The sequence below is a fragment of the Pseudoliparis swirei genome, chromosome 16, assembly GCF_029220125.1.
Source record: "Pseudoliparis swirei isolate HS2019 ecotype Mariana Trench chromosome 16, NWPU_hadal_v1, whole genome shotgun sequence".
NCBI classification, from domain to species: Eukaryota; Metazoa; Chordata; class Actinopteri; order Perciformes; family Liparidae; genus Pseudoliparis; species Pseudoliparis swirei.
The window spans coordinates 13,280,682-13,302,560 of NC_079403.1; the positions used below are offsets into that span (position 1 = coordinate 13,280,682).

The 21,879-nt window shown below is 41.6% G+C and overlaps 1 protein-coding gene across 1 annotated transcript in view; it reads right to left on the reverse strand.

Annotated features, from left to right (window-relative positions):
- cntnap2a (contactin associated protein 2a) overlaps positions 1-21,262 on the reverse strand; it is a 217,510-nt gene extending 196,248 nt beyond the window's left edge. Inside the window, exons 1-2 of the mRNA XM_056434085.1 lie at positions 21,200-21,262; positions 5,965-6,158 (exon numbers count right to left, since the gene is read on the reverse strand). Coding sequence (XP_056290060.1) covers positions 5,965-6,158; positions 21,200-21,251 — 246 coding nt within the window. The 5' untranslated portion in view covers positions 21,252-21,262. The remainder of the gene's footprint in view (positions 1-5,964; positions 6,159-21,199) is intronic.
- Positions 21,263-21,879: the final 617 nt, after the last annotated feature.

The window sequence follows — 21,879 nt, forward strand, 5'->3', positions numbered from 1 at the left end:
CAACACAAGTGGAGCTTAAACATATCATTGAATGATGAATTTGATAATTAAAATAAATACAAATACAAAGTGAAACTGCAGCACAGTCACACTGAGATCTAGAGCGCCCCTTCAGATCACTCAATTACAAGCTGACATTTAGCAGGCGACAGATTCACCAGCTGAATAGTAATTTATGAGTGAGGTATTTGGTCGTTCATAACAAAGGGGTCTACCCAAGAATACTTGGGGATAATCAAGCTCTGCATCTGTTTAAAAAAAGGACATTACCAATTACCATTCATGCTAAAATTGCACAAGCCCGAGCTGTTTAAAAGCCGTGAGATGGTAGTTTGCGTTTTCACCTAAACGGCACTTAGAAATACATAAACAAGTGTTATACATTTGTTTGTTTATATATATATATATATATATATATATATTAAAACAATTTACAAAGTATATACATCGGCATAATAGTTATATTAGAAGGGTAAGTCTAACGACGAAAGGCAAAGACTTATTTAAATTCCAGGATAATTCCCTTTATATACACCCACTCCTTTATGAGCATTTGAATAAATACAATACATGCAAAAATATTTTTAGAACTGGCTTTATACTTGTTTTATTCATTTCACCTCGCTTCTTCCTAATGTAAGCCCTCTAGATAAAAGCCTAGATGAAAATGTATGAGCCACTTGATGTCTGTATTTAATCAGATACTCAAATGCACGAGGGAAATTACTCAAGTTCAAAAAGTCAGTGTTGCACTTTCATGCCTCTTGTTTCTTTTCTTTCTCATAACTGACTGCAAGGTATCACACAGAAATAAATCAAATTGCAATTCTTTAAAAGTAAGGTTGCAAGTATATCAGATATTTGGTGCAACTGTTACAAAGTGGAAGTGTCTAGGATACTAAGACACTGGGAAATGGGAGTGTTAATCTTACAACATGTGTGGATCAACTACTGTATAATATGTGTTTTGGGTAATTATAATTCACTTTCCTTTTGCCTTGTTTGGTTTTCTTTCAAGCAGGGACCAAAAAGACTACCCAGCCAGTTGACAAGCTAACAAGGCCAGTGATGTGTTTCCAAGCATAATACAAATAAAAATATGTGGGCCTATGCCACTGTTAATCTCAAAGATCCTAGTTGCTCTATGCTACAGCATATTCACATAACAATATTATATTGTATGGCTTATGCCCTCACCCCCATTAGCAACATACATAGACAACATGTACAGTACAGAGTGCTTGACTGAAGCACAGTTGTCTGTAAATGATGCACTAGATCTCCTCTCCGGTATAACCTATGGAAGCATCTAACCCCTCACACCAACAAAGACACACAAGCTCAGGCATGTAAATGCAGTCTCTAAAACCTCACTGTGGCACTCACAAAAGTAACATAAACACAGAGACCTTCATCACGTAATACCGTATGGAATAGAAACCAGCGGAATGGAGAATGTTTTGGGTTGCAGGAACGGATCCCATATTTAAGTGTAGTCCAAAAATCACATATAGCATGTCTCATTGGTCAGTGAGAAACCATTATTAGTGTGTCCCAGCTTGATCCTGTATTAGCTGAAGATTTGCGGTACAAACTGTGCTAGTTTATTGGATACATACATTACTGTCAAATGACCCGGGTTGTTTGCAGCTACAAGCTCCTCATCCACATTAATAAACATTCTGACAGGGCCTGCTGGCATTATCTGAACAAGAGTTATGGTAAACAAGTATGCGGGAGGTAAATGTGGCTTCAAATGTTTGTTAGTTTCTTAAGTTAATTGCAGTTGAATGTGCAGTCAGACGGAATGTGCACACTACATTTAGCTTTTGATGTTCCCGCTGATAAAAGTGAAATCATGATGCTGTAATTGTGGATCAAAGTCTGACTTAAACTGACAAAAGACAAGACGATCACTTGAAATGTTTCCCAGACAGACGCCTGACACATTGTTACCCGTCATTGAGAGAGTGAATTTCTAAAATGCATGTCCTGTAATTTCTGCAACTTTTTGAGTGAAGATTTGTAGGATACACAAGTAAGTGAATCAAGTGATCTTTTTTAAACTAAATTGTATATGTTGCCATTCATTGCCAAAGTGCAAACTGTTTTACGTGTATCCTTAAGTTCTAACCAACATATTAAATGCATTTTGTAACTTCATTCTGTAAGATAGAAATCTTATCCTTTTACGACCTCTTCTTCTCTGTACTACAGTACTCGATAATATGACTAACATCTGTAGCAGGAGGACTGTGTATCACATCACTATGGTTCTAGTGTCTGTACGTCCATGGTAAAAACAAAAGATACAAATAATATACTGTAGACCTGCTAATCCACACATCACACGAAAGCAAAGATGTGGTTTAAAACTCAACTTTGCATTTACTCTATGCAATACAGCCAGCGATTGCCCACCCAAGTATGATTTTTGTGTAAATGATTAATTCAAGTTTGCAAGTATTGACAGCCTCTTAGGCATTGTCCTCTGTTCGACTAGTTGTAATTATCGCAGAAATTCATCATTGTCATTGTGACTCCTCAGTTGTACGTTAGCGATGCATTAAAACCACATTTTTCAAGGAAGCCCAGCACTGCAGTTGCGAGGCCTTTACCAACTATCCTCCTCTGTGACTCACAGTCACAGCAATGGAGCTATAATCAACACTGGATGTTGCCCTCTCAGTTTGGCAGTGAAAGGGTTAAATTAAGCCATCAGTGTGGAGTTACGGCAGGCGATGATTGGTGGCAAAATGTGCCTGAATAGAACCTTCATGCATAAGACTGCAGGACAGGTGGTTTTCTCTCTGGGGATCACTGTGTGGACCTCATCCAGCTGTGAATGGGATTGAGCCGAATGTGATTGAACGGCTTGAAACACGGCCTGATGGTAGAAGTGTGTGTGTGAGTGTTTGTGTGTGTGTGTGTGTTTGTGTCTAAAGCATTACATTGGCTTAAGCACCCTATCATCCCAACTCGCCCCTTTGATCAATCGGGCTGATCGCTCCGAGATTATCGCCAGTTTTACACAAACAGACATATTCGGAAAACAAGGTCTAATCTTTAGCTTTGGGTACAGTATGTGTGCATGTGTGTGTGTCGGTGAACACTCAAGTAGACTGCTGCAAAGCCAAAGCCTCTTCTGAATAAGACAAGAGACAGAGAGAAACAAATGGCTCCAGATTTGTTTTTTACTGCACTGGAGGTTATTGATGGTATATTCCCAGCTTCAAATGAATGGCTCTGTATTTGTTTATTTAAGCAATATTTTGAATTACACTGGCAATACATTTATGAATGCAATATATATGTCATACATCCAGGAAAAATACATCTTTAGTTACAAATACATCCAGGATTAATGTGTTTTGGAGTATTTGCAGAAATATTAGAGGCAATGAATCACGGTTAATGGTAGAAGGAAAACACTTCTGAATATATAATCGCCAAATAATTATGATGCTACACACAAAAACAACAGCTTAATTTACTTTCAACTGTAATTTATCCATATGTGTCACTGCATCCAGTAACAGTACTAAAAGAGAGAATAATGATGAAGCTATTTGGGGATTAATGCAGCTAAATACCATGAGAAGAAAAATGCACACATTAAAAAAACTAAAACATGTGTGGAAACACGAGAGATTCTGTGGCTGGTAAACAGGATTCTTCACATGTCGGATCTTTTCATACAGAAAGGTTGATAGCGCACATTATTCTTTATAGAGGCGTTCTACCTTTGAAGGAGAGGACATGCTCAACGTCCACACATTGGTTGACCGGTGTTTCCCTGCCTTGTCAGGAGAGTTCGCAACTTTAGTTGTATAGCAGCGTTTCATGAATACATTTGAGAGAAAAGACTCACAATGATAGAATTTATATAACAATATACAGCCAGCCAATCCAAAGGTTGGCATGCTAACTAATAGCATCGGTTGGGGGAGGAGCCAGCCTGAGGGCTGCGTTCACAGCACTACACCCTACGCTGCAATCACAACTCTGAGAGCATTCCCCACCTCATGAGGATGAAAACGATTTAAAACACATCTAATAAACAGAAGCGGACCCCGTTGACCGCTGATTCTGAAAGTTCACTACAATTAATCCAATAAGGGAAAATGTATTTTCCATAATGGGGTCAGCTTTCCTTAATTTAATAGAATTGTGGCCCAATGATTATGACATGAACATCCAACAGCTGAATATTTTACCATAGGCCAATCATTGGTGCAGCGTGTTGATGATACATAAGGAAGTGTTTCCTGACAACTACATTCTGATCAGAATACCTTTTAAAACCTCATATTTGAGGCGGTGAGTAGTCACAACATTAAATTGTATTATTTTGCAGCAGGTGAGTTACCAATAGCACCCCTGGACACTCAGTGTTGGCCTCCTTAACATAAAGGCCACCTATTAGCTTGGTTTGTGTTGGATGAGATGTTTTAGAACATTAGATTATGAGTTAGAGATTTTAGTAAAGCCCTTTTAGCCTAACATGTATTGCACAATTATTAAGGTTTCTTAAGATTACATTTCCTGGGGTGTAATTTCCCAGGTGGCGTTGTTGATTCCCTCAGTTTCCCACACTAACGTATATGCGTATAGCGTACATGTATATATTGTCTTTTTTTAAAAACTGATTTACTTTTTTATTTTATTTTTAAATAGCTTTCCTATTGAATAATGCATGTTTGCTAAATCTAATACATTTGCATCATATTGATATTAATTAATATGCCGTCCCTGAGCATTAAAGTAAAGGCTATACCTCATGGTCTTCCAGCAAATAAGAATTAAGTGGACTCGGGAAAGAAATAGACATCCTGTCTCCACCAGTGGAGATAAAAAGGCAAAAAGCCTCTCCCCTTCCACGTTTTAAATTAGTGCTGACTCGCTTAATGTTTCAACATTATTCATGACAGGGCTATTTTCTTCTCCTCCCTTCTCCTCTCGCTGAAAGCCCATCTGTTATCACCTGTAACTCCTCACCAACAGTGAAAAGTGTGGGCTTTTAACCCATCAGCTAATGATCGACGATGCCGAACTCGAGTGCTCGGTAAGTGCTCTGACAGAGGTCTTTTGGTTTGAAATAAGAGATGTACAGTAGACGATATAGCCACAGATGGGCTCTCTCCTCTTGTTCTATCTGTATTGTTCTATCTAGAACCCAACAGCACTTGAATAAAGGTTGTGGCTGAGATATTACATTTGGTTCAAGGTTAGGAAATCAATTGATTAATGTGTGCACCAAGCAGTGGCACTATCACAAAAGGTTTCTGCTCTGGGTTATGTAAGGGTTGAAAAGGAAGCCTTCAAATTCTAGTTTTAATTTTTTCTATTTTGCAGTGTCATTGTCATATCCTCTTCTTGATCAGTTCTTCCAACATATGCATCTTGAGTAATACATATTGGAACTAGAATGGGCACTCGGTAGAGCGCATACCTTCGCATATCACAAGATTGGGCATTGAATTATGAACATTTTGGCATTAGTTGCATGCCAATTGGATAACAATTGACCGTGCTATGGTAAAAAGAAGATGTTGACCTTTTCATGACCTTGACCTTTGACCCGATTGATCACAAAATCTAATCAAATGGTCCCCGGATAATAACCAATCATCCCACCAAATTTCATGCGATTCGGTTTAATACTTTTTGTGTTATGCGAGTAACACGCATACAAATAGATAAATAAATGAATAAATAAATAAATACACGGCGATCAAAACATTACCTTCCGCATTTTCAATGCGAAGGTAACAATCAAAAAAATAGAAGTAGTAGTAGTTATTCGCCCAAGAACAATGCATGCAAATCATTTTCGATATGTTATATACAATTATTACGCCACAATGTAATCCTATAGCGCTCTGTCTTTTATGGTTCTACTTGTATCTGATAACCTGTGGCCATTGCTAGTGCAACACACATACACATATCATGTTCACTCACCCAAATGTTGCCGTCTTGGTGATATGGTTTCCAGTTCCTTCCAGTGTCGCTGTAGAGGAGGCGGTAACGCGTTGTCCAATCGGAGCTGCTGTAGCGACCCTGAGTTGCTATGGCTCTGACTTGCTTTCTGGAACCAAGGTCCACCTGTAGCCACTGGTAATGGTCACTGTCCAGAGGAGACCAACCACCAGCACCTGCAGAGTTGTGTGGGAAGTCAGTTTGTCTTCAGATATCTTATATCCTTTTAACAGTATTGAATTGGATTCAATTTATTGTCATTGCTAGAGTACAGGTACAGAGGCAACGAAATGGCAAGAAAGGATGAAGATTACAGCATAACATGAGGGGAGAGAGCACATAAGCACATACATTTTAAACATGACTTGCAACATGGAGGGGGAGGGGAGGAGGTAAACCAAAGACTGAGTGGTCTAAGCCCAGCCATTGGGGGCAGAAGGTAACCAGCACAGACAAGCAGCCAGCCGGTCCAGCAGCCATTACGGCGCCAATCACAGACCCCTTCCTGTCACACTGGGGGTACGAAGCAGTATCTTTCTAACTGTGAAGTAAAACGCCTGGGTCCTGGTAGGATTAAATAAATAGCAGCAAAGAGTCTAAACTTGTTTTCACTTCAGTATATGTTATAAGCAAAGCCTGCCTTCTACACATGCAGCCTGACTTGCTGCTGTTCAAGGAAGACACGCTCTGGAGTCCAAGATAGGCAGAGGACCAGCGTGGTTCCACCATAATGACATTTTACAAAGAGAATGTGGAGTTACAGTTCTACACTTTCCCATTATTAATGGTCAGTGTTCAGCAGAGAGCAACCCCAGACATTTGTTCCAAGACTGATACTGGAATAGTCTAAAAAACTCTTGTTCAGTACCATCTAGTTATTCACTTGCTGTCACAACAGACACCTCCAATTCTAATGAGGCATGGCATTAGTATCCACATAACTCCAGATATGTTCAAGAACAGTTCAGCCAATTGGTCAATAATACAATCCATAATTTGATTATGAGCACATTACTGATAATGTATTTGATCTGTTACTGATGATGTATATTAATCCCAAAGAATTTACACAGAGTGAAACAGGAACGAGACAGATATAAAAAAGGGGAAATGCAACGAATGCCAATTTGTACAAAAACACAGCTCCCAAGATGAAGGTTTATGACCTTCTATATAGGGTGAGTGCAAAAAAAGTGGAAAACATACCTCCCCCCACGCTTTGAAGAAAATGACTAAACATTAAAAGAGAGCGTTTCAATATTATTTTCGCATGGCTACAGCATCGACTGTTGGAATAGATAACTGTGTTTGTGTTGTAATCTTCTCTGTTGCAGTCTGCGTCCTTGTGCAAGCCTCAAACCTCATGACTCCAGACTGATACTCATGTGTCCTCCAATAGTTGCCCTCTATCACACCTCCAGGTGCCTATGTGAGACGGGGCCAAACTGATGTCATCTGCCGTTGGAAAATAAGTGTAAAAACGTCAAGCCAACATGGTATGTGAGCTACTGTGAGAGCAGTCAAGCCAGTGTGAGAAACACAAGAAAAATGCATTCTGTGAGCATCAGAGTATATAAAACGGATGTGGAGACGAGTGCACGCATGCACGCACCCCAACCAAGCTTGTGACGGAATGCAACTGTGAAATGATACTCAGGAACCAAGAACTGCAAACTGGCCTTCATTTTTGATTCTCTTTGGAATTTTTGAAAGGGCGCAAATACAGATAACAATTGGCAGGCTGAAAGCAAAAGTGAAGGAGAAGGACTGATTAAAAAATGACAATAAGAGAGAGAAAACAAAACCATGTGGACGAATTTAGAGAAAGGGAGATAGTTAGACCAAGAAAGTACAAAGGAGTAGGAGAGGAGCACCAAGTATAGTGGAGGAGGCATGAGGGATGATAGAGGGTGAGGCAGTTTGCGATGTATCCCCCCCTGGCAAAAATCCTATATATTATCCAATTACAGAGCCATTACACTCCAGCCCCGGCCTTGCCAGATAACCAGGCCCGTATCAGTGGGAATGTCAATACCTCAAAAAACACGTTGCAGCCAAGCCATTCCCTTGGGGGGAAAAAACACTATCACAAGGGGGAGGAGGGAAAGTAATGTGGGGTAGGGCATTGGGTTTGGGAGAGCCGAGGTGATAGTGATCGTAAACAGACAGTAAACAGAAAATAAAGATTAAGAAAGCAGGCTGAGTAGACAATGACCAAAGCAGTGTGACACTAAGAACAAGATCGAGGATGGTGTGTCAAAAAGAATGACGAGAAGGTGTGTGTCGAGGGGGTGACAAGGGAGGAGGCAGAAAAATGGAAACGAGGGCGAGTAACAGAGATGGATGAGGTGTTGAGAAGTGGGAGTGATGAGAGAGGCCTTTATGGCTCCGGTAGAGAGCATGCGGACGGGATGAAAAAAGACAGAAAAAAGACAGCGATGTAGTTATGGTAAAGAAGGTGATAGATGAGGCCAAAAGTGAAGAGGGGAAGAGAAACGGAGCAGAGGGAAAAGGATGAGTGACTTAGGAGAAAGAGATAAACTGAACCCATTCAACACTGGAAAGGGGGCAACATCAATGGAGAATGAGACTGCAAGTGGGTTCAACTGACATGGAACAGGAAGTTGTGGGTAAAGTTCAGGACATAGAATTTAGTGAGAGAGGAACAGTTAGAAAATATGTGCAATACACAGGGCCGTTACTGCACATTCTTGAATACTAGTGGTACATTGTAGAGGTGGGTATGTTGCTAAAATATGTCAGTGTCAGTTCGGCCAAGTTAAGCCAATGTGAGAGGCTCCATTTCTGTATATGTCCTCCAATACACTATTGACATACCTATTTCGGTGTCAAATACAAGAAGCTAAATTGTCTTGTATTTCTTCAGATCCCGTTTCATCCAGGGCAGGCTGACCTTGATGTGCGTCATCCAACTTTGTGTTTCATATTCACACTGCTTAAGTGCAATACAATTCTAACTGGTCTACTTTAAAGGTCAGTCCACCTAGATTACGCCAGAGTTGTTGCTAACTTCATGGCTAACCTCCATCACTTTAATCATCGGCAGGCTGACAAGCAAGACACAGACACTTTGCTTAAATCTCCTCATGGGTCTTGGAGATTTGCAGCATGTATTCACCTACAAATAACCTGAACATAGAGTACACTGCTATGTTCACTGCTGTCATGTTACTGCCATCTTCACACTCATCGTCAAACACACGCTTTCTCTCTTGATCTCTCTAAAGTTATGCCAGGTTTGCAATCCCCCCGGTGGAAAACATGACACTATGCCAGGCAGAAATACAGGTGACAACCTTACAGCTAAACTAAATGATGAGGTGCAGGCTGAAGTGTCTGTATGTGCTCATTAAAATGCAAACAACAGTGTGACTGCTAACGCTACCTGACGGATGGACCGGAGAATTCTTGTTTTGATGGATTCATGCTGTTAGTGCATTGGGTTATTGTTGCAGCTTATTAGGCTCAACTGGCGAGAGGTTAACTTCACGTTGCTTTAGCGGTATCGGTGCAGTTGTATTTTAGTATATGAGCACGGATTTGATACCCAATACTGGTATCGGTGTGTCCCTAATCCTGTTGTCACTGAGTAGTCTCGCATTGCCACACCTATCTTCACCTTTTTTTGTATCACTGTACAAGCCCTGAACCCATCACACCTGGACACTTAGGGAATAAAACCCTTTGGGTTGTTTTCGTAAAACCATCACAATCCATCTGAAATAGGCAGTGTATGGCAGGCTTATATGCACCATCTACATCCAGTGAGTCAAACCAGTCACTGAGAAATACAAAGCAAGCAGTTGGCAAACTGTTGCACATTGTTCAAGGCCACTAAATGGTCGTTACGGGTAATTAGGAATCACATTTCAAATCTCCAAAATTGTCTAGCCTGCCTTGTTTCAAACCACTGAAACTTGCACTGCAGTTAAAACACGCAAGAGGCTGCATTGGTATGTAACATCACGACCAGACATTTTGTGTGCCTGTTCTACACCTCAGCCACTTCACGCTTCACTTACCCTTTGGGGCCCCGGCAATGCTTGAGAACTTTCCAAATCTTCCATTCACCACCTGTCTACAAGATGCCCCCGGATTCTCCCTCCAGTCCCAGTCACCTGAGACTTGCTCACCTGTCTTTCCTTCCTGAGGAGTCACACTGTTTATATACCAGCATTATAACTGGCTTTCAGACTCTATTTTCAAGACCTTAAATGTATGTACATTTTTACCTGTACCTGCCTGCACTTTGTGCGAGCCGTATTCATTACATGCTGCCTATGTTTGAACCTGCTGCCTGGAAGCCGGTTTGTCCCCATCATTTCTAGTACAGTTCCCGTTCTGGCTCAAGTTTGAATCTAGGACTTCTTCCATGTTGTCTTGTAAACAAACTGTGACAGTATGGATGTATTGATGATGTGAGGAAAGGTGAGACGATGACATCATTCAGTCCAATCAAGTCTTGTTTGAGTGCATCCTACGAGATTGAAGACTTTCATTAAACTAGCAGAGAGGATTTGACACTCTGGAAAGGTATCGGGGCAATAATTATTTACAGTTTTTTCTCGAAAAGCCCTAAACATTAGAAATACGGCATTCACGTTACAATGAGATTTACAAAAAATACATACTATTTAATTGTCCAGCTCCATGCAATGCTGGATGATGTTGCACTGTGTTTTGTATCAAAAGTTCAGCCAGGTTCAACTTTATTTAACAGACAACTCTGCCTTTCTTGAATGGAGCCCAACATCGCTGTCTCAACGAAATGAATGAGGAGACTGTTGAAAAAAAAAAAAGGCTTCTGTCGGTCAAAACATGGCTTTGAGGTGAAACCGAAAGGACAGAGTAATGGAAAGGAAAAAGGGGTTGAAGGGGACGGATGGGGTAGAAGCCATGTTAGGGTTACAGGGTTATTCGAAGTAACAGATGACAGAATGACAGAGAGACGGATAGATTGAAAAGTGTAGAGAGAAAAAGGTTCAAAAGATCGTAAAAGTGATGGCGAGCATTTGGAAAAACACACTAAAAAAAGCAATGAGAGGAGAGAGCTGTGGGTTACAGAATCAATGTTGCAGTTCAGAGAAACAAGGGACACGAATAAAGGATGTGGGGGAACAAAATAGAGCAGAAAAGTGATGCTGTCATAGAATGGAGGGCGAGGAATAGGGCTGGAAAAAGAGGAACAGATGAGCGGTGAGAGGTGATGAAGGGCAGCTTGACAGAGGTTAGGAGTGGGGTGAAGAGTGATACATATATATATTTATATTTATATATATAAAGAACAGAGGTACAGTGAAAGGTGAAAGCCTGAGGGAGTAAGGGGAGAAGCGAGAAAAGGTTGACAGAATAAAGTTGAGCTGAAGGAGGCTGGCAGTGGGGGGATGGAAGGTGAGAGAGAGTAGTTGTGAGCGAACAGGAGCATCAGCGCAGGAACAAATGGGAGGAGAAATGGGAGGGGAGGAGCGTCAGGGGACTGTCACAGTCCTCTCACCTGTCACACACACAGATGTTCGGGGAGGAGAGGAGTAGCAGGAGGAGGATGGGGGAGACAAGAGGGGAACAGAGAAGGTCAAAGAAACTACCTTTGAGAAAGAGATGAAGAAAAGGAGAAAGGAAAGTAACACAGAGAAAAAGATCAGGAGAAAGAGACCAGGGGATAGAGATAGGATGGAGAATAAGTACAATCCAAGGGGAAGACGGAGAGAACAACGCATTGCAAGCACAACAGGCTAAACGAGGGGAGCACGACCACCAATATTCTACTCTGAAAGAATCGAGAATGCTGTTGATAACAGGTTGTTTTCTGGATGATAGACACTGGAGCATCAATTTGTATGTGTGTGCTGACTTAAAACACCAGTGCAGTATCAGGATGTTCCAGTTCAGGATGTGGCTGTTTAGGATGTCTTGGCATCTGGAGCGTAGCATTGTTTAGGGTTGATGCTCGAATGGACGATCCAGAGGGACAAATGGTTAAGGTCAGGATAGTCTATACTGGTCAGGGGGTACACAGTAAAGTGTTCAAAGTTCAGTGTTAAAGTATATTGACTCTTTCAGAGTTATTACAACACTATGAAGAGTAGATAGCCCCCAGGGTTGGTGTAACTATTCAGAGTTAATTCTCCAGTGTTAAACATTTAGTGTTAAAGTGAATTGACTCTGTCAAAGTCATTACAATTAAAGCCAGAGTGATGCTAACATTTACTGTTACTCTGGAAAGCTCCGCCCCCTCCTTCTCCTTTCAAATTGATTTTCATCACGCGCGTTTTAATTCTAGAAAGAATTTCTCTAAATTGCTTTTTTACATCAAATGTTGATATTTTAGCAGAATCAACATTTTAGAATAACTCTACTCTATACAACTTACACTCAAACTCTTTTTGCGTCTTGAAATACTGAATTGCAGACGACTAACGTGACCGAGTCAAAAGTTGCACAGTAGAATTAAAGAGTACATTAACACTAAGCCAGGAAACATATGATCCCTATCTACATGGTGTTCAAGAGCCACTGTGGGTCAGTGGTTAGCAGGTCTGTTTTTCAATCAGGGGGTTGGCGGTTCAATCCCCATCTTAGTCGATGTGTCCTTGAGCAAGACACTTAACCCTGAATTGCTCCCTGTAGCTTTGTCTACGGTGTATTTCTATAAAATGACTGTAAATCGCTTTGGATTAAATTGTCAGCTAAATGGAAAGTCACACATAGTGATAACATTTCAGAGTTAACACAACTCTGGTAAGAGTTGCTATTCTACACTGAGAATTGTAGAAAAAGTTATTCATATTTAAACTCGGACTAGTGTTGATCAAGATGAACACTTCTCAGTGTAGTGTAGAGTAACATAATAACTCTTACCAGAGTTGCGTTAACTCTGAAATGTTAACACTACTGTATATTCACTGTTACTTTAACACTCTTAAGATAAGGGGCAATGTGTTCAGTGTTAAAATGTACTCTTTAAGAGTTAAATTGACACTGCAAATTGTACTGTGTGTGAAGCGCACATGCAGAGCAGGGAAGTGTTGAACTTTCGAGAATGACTCGAGAATTGCTCGTTGAGTCCAGGGAAGTGAAGAAGAGTTTGATCGTAGTACCGAACACACATCAAGTAGCGGGTGAATTGCATCCAACAACGAGCTGTCATGCAATATCAATGGGAAGTTGTTGGATTCTGCAGCAGAGTATGGCCAAACTAAAGGTTGGGGATATTCAAACCTTCACCGGCGAATTTTTGAAAGAGAAACATTGTTGCAGAGCTGTCGCTTGTATATTTAAAGTTCATGAACATTTAAAGTGTAGATCGGATGAACTGTTCTTGAGGTATGCAATGGATAAGTCCAAACAAACAGAAAGTCCTTTCAGACTACATTGAGTAAAGGAATGCAACTGTGATAAAGAAAGAAAAAAAGAAAATTCACTGATTAGCTTTGTGAGGACTTTTTCATTATTTATTATCATTTAAAATATATAACTTAAAGTTTTAGACTGGTCACAAAAACAGTTGACAATCATAATTTGTTTGATGTTTCATAAATAGTTAATGGCTGAATACGAATAAACAATAATTAATAACAGACCCTGTAAAACAGATCAAGCATCCTTGAATGAACAAAGAAACAAGCGGGAAATACACTGGTATTGATAATATTAAATAGCAATTCATCAACCCATTCTGCAATGTCTCAGACTGCCCGAACAGAACACCTCTATCCCCTCATGGATGCTCTATACTATGTAGTAATAGTAGTTTTCTAATAGCACCACTGACACTTCTAGCAAGTAGCATGTTAGAAATCAGATGAATCTGCTACCTGGAAGCCACCCTGGTGAAAGTGTCCCTGTGCGGTGTCCTTCACAGGTGGAATTCAGAGAGAGAGACTCCTTCTGAGATAAAAGGACCCAACCGGGGTCGAAAACTGTGGCTGGAGTTTCTTCAAGCTTGCACAAACAGGTTTAGCTATCTGGGATACAGATAACCTTGCAGTACAGCACAGTCGGAGCATGCGTTTCAGTGTAATCTACTATTATACTGATTATGATAACAAATATGTTCACACACAAGCACACATACTAGTGTGCATACACTGTATTTACATGCAGACCCACACATAAACACACAGGTTTTAGAAATTGTTCAGTTTCTGTAGGCTGCAAACGAAGCTACCACACAAAGCTAGTTATTGCACATTGTACACCAAAACCAAGAACAATGAACATGCAGTAAAAGATACTAAAGACACTAAAAAGTCCTATAGGCAATTTGGAGGATGTACCAAACAGCAATGCGCTGACTAAGCAAAGGCAGTGGGAACTATTGTCAAAAATGGCTGACTTCTGAAACGGTCAGCTTATGCAACCCGTGTAGATATTTTTTGTGTGTCACTTCTCACACATCTCAGTTCACACGGTTCAAGAAACCCTCGGCGATGGGTCATTAAACCAGCCCACGAGTAAATGTATGAAAGCTCCCGTTGGTTGCTTTGAATTTGAATCAAACGGGGTTCCACTGTTTCAGCCCACTTTTCTCTCCTGTTGATCTCTTCTTAGGCTGTCACGTTGGCTCCTTCCTGTTGTTTTTTCACGAAATTTGATCAAATATATTTGATCAACGCTCACTTAACTGGACAAATCACAGGGTTGTCCATTGCTTCTGGGGAGTGAATGTGTAAACATATGCGCTACAATGCTGTTTCAACTCTAGAGATGCATATGGCTTGATAACAGTGTGATGTTGATCCAACCTTGCAAAGTGAAGCAATATGGTTTCTTGACAGTAGGAAATGTGTGATTAATCTCTCACAAATGTAGCACTTTAATTGCAAGGAATATACAGGTTATTATCTCCTAAATGTAGAACTTTAATCTGAAATGATTTAGTTTTTCACATAAACTACAATGGCCTACGTGTGTATGATTACAAAAAATATTGAAACTTTACCAGCCCAGGAGAGAAATGGAAAAGTCGGAGGTTTAACTCTCCTGCCTTACTGTAAATTACGTTCACGGTACTGATGGAAGAAAATGAGTAAAATGAGAGGAAAAGAGTGAACAGTGGAGAAAAGTAGAGAAAGCAAGCGAGCAAGACAGAGCGACAAAATAGGAAGTGAAGAAGAGGGAATGTGTAAGAGATTACAAAAAAAGCAAATTTTCATGACACAGAAGTAAAGACACGAGTTCTGAGTGAGTAATGGAGAAAGAGTGTGATATTGGGCGAGTGATGAGCAGCCGGTGGAAGGCATGACACAGACAAAAGTGAGAGTGGCAAAGCAGAGCATGAAACAAGAGAACATCTCTCCTCGGTCTTACTGTCAGTGTGGGAGAGTGTGTAGGTGGGCGTGCACACATTACAAAATGTTTTTATGCTCATGCGGGTGGCTCATGGTGTGTTGCCTTTATGTCTGCGTGTTCCGGCACCAGAGAGAACATGTGAGAGCACGTTTATCAAAGATGCCTCTTTTCGTAATAAACACAACCACATTAACATGAACGATCTTAATTAATTAGGATGCGAGGCCGCCGGAAAAGGAAGCAGAGAGAAAACAGCTGGTTACCCCTCTGCGAGTACTTCATCTTTCTGTCATAAGGCAAAGGGAGCGGATGAAGACAAAGTAATTTAATTAGGAGCGGACCGACATTATCGATGGATGACTGCGACGACTAGAGACATCCAAAAAAGTTGCCAGATGACAGGCAGTGAAAAGTAATGCAAAATGAAGGGAGGAGCGATCTGGTTAATTGTGCAGCAAATCAGAGCACAGTTGTACTGCAGTCGGGAAACATTCTTTGTTTAAATAAGGGGGGGGGGGGGGTACGGGGAAACTTTTTAAAACTTTGGGGAAACTTTAATAAAGTAAGTAGAGAGGTATCAAGGTGGGAATGGGAATGGAAAAAAGTAGATAATGAGGTCTGCAAAGAATGAGGGAACAGGCTGAGAAAATAGAGTGTGGGATTGAGAGCGCTACTGTAGGAAATAGAAGGTAGGAGGGAAAATAAGATGGAGAGAAAGAAAAGGGAGACAAGGATGTGATGGAGGGCAGGAAGAGACCAGCCACAGTGGAGGAGAGGGAAACACAGAAGGAGATGGTTTAAGAGACAGAGGAGAAAGGAAAATGGAATATTAAGATTAGTGGCCATGTGTTTGTAATTAGCGTTCCTATATGATGCGTGGCCATGTCTGCGCTGTGCAGCAACGTGAGCATGCATAGTATATAAATGCTCACGTGCATGCATGGCAGCAGGGATATTTATGGACACACAATCATTCCACCTATTCCTCTTTCACTTTCTTCGCACACAAAAGGTATACATTATGCTGGACGGGGCTTGGCTCTGTCCAAAAACCAAACGACTCCATGACAAGTATTTTAATGAACGAAGGCTCTGTCAAAATAACAGAGCAGGTGCAGTTCCATGGTGGCAGAGATGTTAATATGCACCCACATGAGTGATGACACAAGACTTGAAGTTTGAGGTTGCTTTGTCAAATTTAAAAGTGAAATTTCAGCATCCAACAATTTGAGCTAAAATTGTCAATAATTTAAGCTCATCGTTTATCACTTTAACCTTGTTGCTTTTACCCACTTCAGCCTGCTTTTACTCTGTCTTCTCTAACCCTCTCCTAGACTTGCATTCCTCCCTTGCCTCCTCTCTCTGCGTCATTACACCCCCTCTTCTGCCCATGCCTACTCTATTTTAACCTGCATCCACAAGGCAACGGTCTCCGGCTGGCAAAGCCTTGAGTTTTTTGCAGATCACGCTAATGTGTGTTTACTCTGTCACTATTACAAAGATATATGGAGCTCATCACTTTTCTGTTTTTCAAACTTTTTCTGGCACAATTGTGTTTTTAGGTCCATAAATGAAAGATGCTATTGATTAGCAGCATTAGAAGTGTAAGATCCACAGGTTTTTGAGCTTGATGCACACATTTGGCTATTCCAGTGTTAAGATGTCTCTCAAATGAGTACATTTTTAAGGATGATGTCAAACAAAAGCTAATGTCAGGGTTGAACATGTTGTGACCTTTTCAAACCAAGTGATCCTATCTGGTTGCATCAAGTTAAAGAAAAGTGAGACAAAGAACCTTCTCTCTATTCGATGCCATCTCATTTCTCTCTTTCTCTCTCGTTCACTCTTCCTCCCTCTGTAACACCCTGTTAGTTCTGTCTGTCTCCCCAGTGTCTATTGATTGATCATTCCCTTCACCTGCCCTCAGCGCCTCCCTGATTACTCATGCCCTACACCTGTGGTTTCCCCCCTTATTTATTCTCCCATTCTTTCACTTCTCCTCTGCCAGATTGTTGTGTTTAGTTTATAGTGTTACGTTGTCTGCAACCTGAGTTTCTATGTTCAACTTTTCTTCAGGAAAGGGAGTGTTTTTGTTCCACTTTACCTGGACTCCTGCCTATTTTCTCTGTCCCTGAGCTTCGCCTCATGACACCCATGATAGTACAATCTGGCCATGAATGGCTCAGCAGAGGACAGCGCCACTCGCTCAGCTCTCCGAGAGAGAAGAAGTGAGAGACGCCAGGCCGAGAGGAGACCTCCTGGTTCCTGGAAGCAATCTTCTTGACCAGGTCTGCCAGACCTACAACCTAACCCTGGTTGGAATCGCCAAGCCGACCCCACACGGGCCCCTTGGAGGAACCCATGCAGTTGGGTCCTACTCGTCTCTCCTCGGAGGAGCGCCAGCGTCGACTAAAGGAGGGGAAGTGCCTTTACTGTGGGCAGCTGGGACATTTTACTGGCGAAGCCGCCGCCTCCGAGTCCTGCAGTGGGGACATTTCTCAAAGGCTCAGCTGCCATCCAGGGCTAGGGTTGATAGTTGACTTCCTTTGGCAGCGGTTCTGGTGGCCATCACTAGAGGCGAGTTTGTGGCCGCCTGTCAGGTTTGCACCCAGAATACGACCTCCCGCCAGCGCCCAACGGGGCTACTACACCCTCTTCCTTTGCCTCGACTGCCTCGGTCACACGTCTCCCTGAACTACGTCACCAGCCTGCCCCTGTCCGAAGGTAACCGTCACTCTCACCATTGTTGGTTCTCCAAGATGGTCTCTCTTCTGGGTTCCATCCCAGTCCAATGGCCAGCCGGAGTGTTACAACCAGGAGATGGAGACAGGGCTTTGTTGTATGGCCTCCCAGAACGCCACCTGCTGGAGCCAACAGCTCAGCTAGGTGGAGTATGCCCACGATTGTCCTGTCTCTGCCACAGGTCTCGCCCCCTTCTTGTGTGCTTACGGGTACTTGAGTGTTGCTACGTCGGACGGCTACAAGAGTGCAGCTGACGAGCACAGCTCCTCGCTACCGGGTAGGGCAGAGGGTCTGGCTGTCCAAAAAGGATCTTCCCCTTTTTGGGGAGTCTTGCAAACTGGCGCACAGATTCATCGGTCCATTCCCCATCTCCAAAGTAGTTAACCCTGCGGCGGTCCGGTTAGAACTCCCTAGGGCCATGCGGGTCCAACCTACTTTTCATGTCTCTAAGGTGAAGCCTGTAAGGACCAGCCCACTGGTTCTCGCCGCCTAGTCCCCTCCACCCCCCCCCCCCCCACCCCAGATGTGCTACATTTGAGCGAGAGAAGAGGATGAATGCTGAGAGGTAGGGAAGACTCACAAGAGAAAGGAGGCAAAAAAGAAGGATGGGTAGAATTAGATATGGAGAGGATAATATCTTCATCAATCTATTCTGTATTCAAGAGGCAATTAAACTGAGCTGGTCTTGAAAAGATGCCATGGTGTCAGTTTACAATCAACATGTAGCGTAGAATGACAGCTTGTGAGTGATTGTGTTTTCGAAACGAAGCTAAAGGGCATTTAGCATCATGTGTGTTTCAGGTGCCAGACACGGAGCATTCAGAAAACGGCCTCTTCCGAACACATACATAAAGTAATGTGCACAAGCTTATTCCTATTCCTGTATTCATACACACTGTGTGTCAAATGAACCAGCAGGGGCCTGGTGACTGGCTGGCACCTGAAAATCATTACAGCATAATGCAACTTCTCCTTAACGCACACACAGATATAGGAGCGGGCACCCAGAAATTAACATACGCATAAACCCGGACACACTTGAGTCTGTAGCATAAAACCCTAATAGCGGTCAGCGTTCACAACACAAGCGTAGAGATGAGTGGTGCAACCCATTGATTGTGTGCCTCCCCTGTTACATAGCAGGAGGAGATTAGAGAAGATTGGCTTATCAGCACACATTTGGCTGCCAAATGTAGCTGCTTGTCTTTATAGTATGACTATGGGCATGAGTTTGTGATCCTGGGTCTTTGTGAATTTAAATGAGTGATGAATGTGAGTAGTTCCTGTGCTGCAGTCGACGTTTGTACAGTACTGTTTTTAAAACGCTTGTGGTTTTTACTATTTCTTGGGAGTTTTTCCTGATCTGATGTGGGGTCCTGGGACAGGGATGTCATAGATTGTAAAGCCCTCTAAGGCAAATTCATAACTAACTTGTGATAAAAAATAAACTGAATAGAATGAATTTTCTGCAAAAGTGTACATGTGTCAAGTGTTTTTTGCAACTGTTTCACTGTTTGAACGTGTATATTTAGATTTGATTTTGTTTGTGCTCCAGGATGTATGTGTTTTGTTTGTGTTAGAAAACTCACAATAAATAACAATGCCGATTTCAATTTGGAGCAGCATCTTCCTTCGCAGCAGATGAAATGAGATGTTCTTTAGAAAAAAAACAAGTAGATTTTTTTGGACACTGTATTTCTGATCTTGTAAAGAAGTTTTTCGATGGATGTCACCTCACCGTCCCTTCCTGCAGAACTTATATTCCCCCTTGTCAGATGCTGTATGCTAACAAGGTGATGACCTCATCATAAAAACACATTGTCATTCTATGGAGGACACCAAGACACAGAGGATGAGGTGAAACTTTGTACTTTTCCTTAATTCCCCCTACTTCTTTGAAACTTGCTTGGGTACAGTATGTATCCATTTTGGTACACTTATGTCAAAATCTAAAAAGTAGTTTATCACATTGGTGGTTCTGACTGTCATTTCACTTTGGAGATGTGTTAGATGTCACTAGAACATGTTGGGCTCCTAATTACAAGCCACAATTGACAGGTTTTGGAAAAGGAAGATAGCTGAGTATTTCTTCTTTTTGCAGTAAGATTATGCACCGCTCACCCGGACAGGAACTGTTCAAGGTCTATCAAATATAGACAGTAACCATTCTACAGCTAAATAAGTCTTTTAGTATGGATAATGCCTCTTGTAATTATTTCGGAGATTTTATGAAACTTGTCAAAAAATGAAGGTATTCTAGAAATAAATAACTTCAGTGATAGTATACTTCATTAATGGAATAACAAAATAGTGCTTGAGGGGCAAACTTATTTTGACCTTGTGTAAGTGCATTTAACTAGATCTATATGTTACTGTAGCTTTTCTGTACACCAATCCCTGATAACTGGATTTAATTGCATCAACCATTACACGTTCCCCAGAGGACCTCCATCTTTGATGAAATCGAATAAATGAAATCATGCGTGGACAGAATGCGCAAGCTGGATATTTACACATCCATTATTGCTGTCTTCGACAACTCTTTATTTCATTCCTTCTTCTCTTCCTTCTTTGCCACTTCCTGATTGGTGTCATTGTTAAACGAGTAGCAGCCCGGTCCTCTCAGCAATATTTCTATTGATATGGTTAAATACACCGGCGTACCTTGTGTTTATTTGCCAACTCTGAGTTATGTTGCCTCTGCTGTGGTGTGACTACATTAGATGTAAAAGTGTAACATATTAATTGTCTAAACATAGAGGGGTGTAATTGTCTGGTCCTAGCTCTGTCTGCTGTGGACTGATGTGGAAATGAGCTCCAGTCTGAGTCACTGAGATAATGACCAGAGCCGGGAGACGGAAGGGAGAGAAGAAGACAAAAGTAAATAGAGAGAGAAAAATATGAGGTGGAGGAAGGAGGGGGAGGGGGGTGAGTGCAGCTGTGCAACAATATAAAGCCTGTCTGCAGGCTGGACATTTACCTCTCATTGTGCCATCTTGTAAAATCATTCATATGGATGTATGTACACATTCCTGAAAATAGATATTTACTCCTAGATTTACTCTCTCTGTTGACAGCATGGACTTCCCTCTTTGTATATTAATCGTGTGTGTGTTTGTGTTTGTGCGTGCATGTGTGTGTGTGTATGTGTGTGTGTTTGTACCTCCTCTCCTGTTGAGCTTGGCATATCCAGGTGCATAGCCGTTGGAGAACATAGACGAGCTGGTGAAGGCGGTGTGAGGCAGAGGAGAGGAGAGAGCCTCATCACACTTCTCTGTGGACAGAGGAAGAATACGAGGAACAAGGGAGAGAGAAAGAGGAGACATGGAGAAGCAGAGAAAGTGAAAAAGGATAGAATGAAGAGGAAGGAAGGAGGGAAGAAAAAGAAAAAAATATTATATTTCATTAATTAAATTTTAAACAAATGACGAGGATAGACCTTATTAAATCACCAAAACTAACAGACATCTTGTGATTTACACATTCACTGCATTGTCAAAAGAAGACTTGCTCACAAGAGCAGACACACAAAGCCCAGCTGGAGTTTAAGTGAAGTGGTTTGTGGCCATTCAACACATTGTTGACTAACTAGCAACCTCAAGACTGCACTGCGAAATATCCTCTAAAACAAGCAAACTGGACCTGTAGCCAAATTAGAATGAATAATGGATTTAGAAAAGAGGAAACAATTCATGTTTGTTCAATAAGTGAAGCGGTGGATTTCATTGTTCTCAGTAGATTCTCCACATTCACCAATAATGGCAGAGATCTGTCTTATTCGGCCTTCACTCAAACCGGCGCAGCTTTTCTAGCTTTTCAAGCTCTCGTTCAGCGGACCAGGAA